At 35.3% G+C, this 3,047-nt stretch overlaps 1 protein-coding gene across 2 annotated transcripts; it reads left to right on the top strand.

The window, feature by feature from the left end:
* On the top strand, window positions 1–3,047 carry LOC7498136 (short-chain dehydrogenase reductase 2a). Of its 2 annotated transcripts, XM_052449283.1 has the most exons (3): window positions 1–177; window positions 378–1,142; window positions 2,628–3,047. In XM_052449283.1, exons 1-3 carry the CDS (start codon window positions 83–85, stop codon window positions 2,632–2,634), a joined length of 867 nt encoding a protein of 288 aa, XP_052305243.1. In that variant the 5' UTR covers window positions 1–82; the 3' UTR covers window positions 2,635–3,047. The 2 variants fall into 2 exon arrangements, with proteins under 2 accessions (XP_052305243.1, XP_002325666.3); XM_002325630.4 differs by lacking the exon at window positions 2,628–3,047 and having other exon boundaries at window positions 2–177; window positions 378–1,335.

The following is a 3,047-nucleotide window of genomic DNA, read 5'->3' as shown; positions in this document are numbered from 1 at the left end:
TTTTCACCACAATATTCATTAAATCACCTCTCTCTCCCTCCCCCTCCCTGATCCCTGATCTCCCCCTCTCTCTCCTTCAACCATGCTGGCTCAAGTGATACCAGAGCAAACCCTTCAAGTTCAAGGGATTGATCATGTCATAGGCAAGGATAACTCCTCATCTCTCTCATATAAAAGGTGATCATCACTCCTTTTTTACTCTCTCCCTCTTTCTTTTTTGTGGCTTTATTACACATGCTAGCATATGACATGTCAATGCCAGAAATGTAAGATCGATGTTATATATCAAAGTAATACCTGATACGCATAGCTTGTCTTTCAAACTATTTATACTTCAATGTTACCTTGATTTCTAAATTTTACTTCTGCGTAAACAGGTTGGAGGGAAAAGTTGCGATTATAACAGGCGGTGCAAGAGGGATTGGAGAGGCCACAGTGAAACTCTTTGTGAGGCATGGAGCCAAGGTAGTGATTGCTGATATTGAGGATGCTAATGGTATTGCTTTAGCTGAATCTTTATCTCCTTCAGCAGTTTATGTACGTTGTGATGTGTGTTTAGAAGAAGAAATAGAAAGTCTAATCAACCTAACAATTTCTCAATACGGCCGGCTGGACATTCTTTTCAACAATGCTGGAGTTCTTGGCAATCAATCAAAGCACAAAAGCATTATCAATTTTGATGCTGATGAGTTTGATAATATCATGAGAATCAATGTTAGAGGAGCTGCCCTTGGCATGAAACATGCAGCAAGAGTCATGGTGCCTCGACGAAGTGGCTGCGTCATTTCCACAGCTAGTGTAGCTGGTATAATTGGAGGGCTTGGACCTCATGCATATACAGCTTCAAAACATGCTATTGTAGGGTTAACAAAGAACACAGCTTGTGAATTAAGCAGATATGGGATTAGGGTTAATTGTATATCTCCTTTCGGGGTGGCTACTTCCATGCTTGTTAATGCATGGAGGGGTTGCGAGGAAGATGGAGATGATGATGAGAAATGCATGGATTTTGGTGCTCCAAGCGAGGAAGAAATGGAGAAGATGGAGGAACTTGTGAGAGGGCTTGGAAATCTAAAGGGAGCAACACTAAAAGCTAAGGATATTGCCGAGGCTGCTCTTTATCTTGCTAGTGATGAATCCAAGTATGTAAGTGGTCACAATCTTGTTGTAGATGGTGGTTTTACTACCTTCAAAAACTGCGTAGGACTGTAGCCATGGTTTCCAGATTATTTTCCGAGTCTATATTTGGTTGAAAGTCAATGCAGAAGAGAAAGAAGAATTGAGGAAGGAGAATGGAATCTTTATATTATAATGCTAATTTGTTAGTAATTAAAATTGTTTTCTATTTTTTTTTTTTAATTAATTATTTCCCGAGACAATTAGTGTCAACTGAGACTGCGAGGACCGACTAGATAGCTAGTGAAGCAAGCTGTTGATGGAGGGTGCTAATTAAGCACAGAGCACAAAGCATCCCACTTGCTTGCTAATACTCTATAATTAATGTTAATCTCATGGCTCAATAAACATGAATATATGTGATAGATTCCTTCTCTCATGAGGAGAATCAACAGATGACACTACAAGACAGCCAAGAAAGTCAGGATACTAGCTGTGCACCAATGAACTGAAAACTTTTCATTTATTTATCTCTTTGGTTAGTGATGCATAGTGGGAGAGCCACCACGCGATCAAACCTTGAGAGGTTTTTTTATTATAATTATTCATTATTTTTATATTAAATTTAATTTTTATTATTTGAATTGTTTTGTTTTTTGAATTTTTTATTATTATTTTTTTCAATCTTATTTTTTAACATTTTGATGATTTAAAATTTTGTTTTGTTATTTTTTAAAATAATTTTTTTCAACTCCATTCTTTAATATTTAATTTATTGGGAATTAGTTTTTATTTTTCAATTTTCTTTCAACGGGGTTATTTTAATTTTATGTCTATAATCGCAAAGCTAGCAGGTTAACTCGGGATGACTCAGATTTTTTTTTTTAATTTTTTTTAGCTTCGCCTTTTAACATTTAAGTTGTTTGATAACTAAACTTCATAATTTTATTCAGTATGCTTTCAACAGTGTTATCTCGGTATATATCACGATCAAATCATAAATTTAGCATGTTAGCCTTGATGAACTCAAGTCGAGTTTTTAATTTTTTTACATTGTCAATTTATTTATTATCATTATATTTTTTATTTGTATTATTTAAATTAATCAAACTTATTAAAGATAATTAAATCAATAACCTAATGTTTTTTTTTTGTCTTTTTAATGCTTACGTCTTCTTAGCATTATTTTTCTATATTGAAAAAAAAAAAAAAAAGGGGGCTACTAAGGTAGCGCATCCCTTGTCTAATCTCTTTCTAATCAAGCATTTATTTCTCTTGTGGGATTGGTCGCTAATGGTTTAAAAAAATCTTGCAAAGGATGGTGGATTGAGATTCCTTGTTAAAAAAAAAGAGGCAAATCTCTTGTCTTTTTTGACTGACTGAGACTAGTAAGGGTAATCTTTAATCAAATTTTATGTATATTGAAATTAAGGTTTTCCTATCTTTTCTTAAAAAAAAATTATAAAATTATTATAATTTTATAACTCGGATAATAAATTAAGACCGAATAGCTGCTGAGCAGAATGGAGGAGGGCCTTTTTCATCATCAAATCCATAAAATATTTTGTATCGAAACTTGTAGTTGAATCAAATGGTTTCGTAACATGGTCTCCACCACTTTGCGGGCAATTCTTGACCTCAAGGAGGGAACAAAATTGGAGTACTCTATACCAGGGCCATTGTAAATCTCGATCGCAGAGAGTGACGCACCGAGCAAGTCCAGTTGAGTGAGATGCTGAGACGACAACTACATCCTGGAAGTCTAGTCCATGAGATCGGTAGATGGAAAGAAGCTGCGAGAAGTTGAAAATTAGGAGGGGCGGATTGCTGTTCACGTCATTTTTGCTTGCTGTTCTTGAATCATTTCTTCCTAAATAAGCTGTGTGGGTGCATGAAGGATCCCCCTAGCCACACACAGAACCGAGGCAGAT

This window comes from Populus trichocarpa, chromosome 19 (assembly GCF_000002775.5).
Source record: "Populus trichocarpa isolate Nisqually-1 chromosome 19, P.trichocarpa_v4.1, whole genome shotgun sequence".
Taxonomy (NCBI): domain Eukaryota; kingdom Viridiplantae; phylum Streptophyta; class Magnoliopsida; order Malpighiales; family Salicaceae; genus Populus; species Populus trichocarpa.
Note: the sequence above shows the minus strand (reverse complement) of the source record. Positions and strands in the feature narration are given on the sequence as shown.

Excerpts from the sequence above, each read along its gene's own strand:
- LOC7498136 (XM_002325630.4), top strand. The coding sequence starts at position 83 with ATGCTGGCTCAAGTGATACCAGAGCAAACCCTTCAAGTTCAAGGGATT. Across the intron at positions 178-377 it reads TCATCTCTCTCATATAAAAG|GTTGGAGGGAAAAGTTGCGA; the intron begins GTGATCATCACT and ends CTGCGTAAACAG.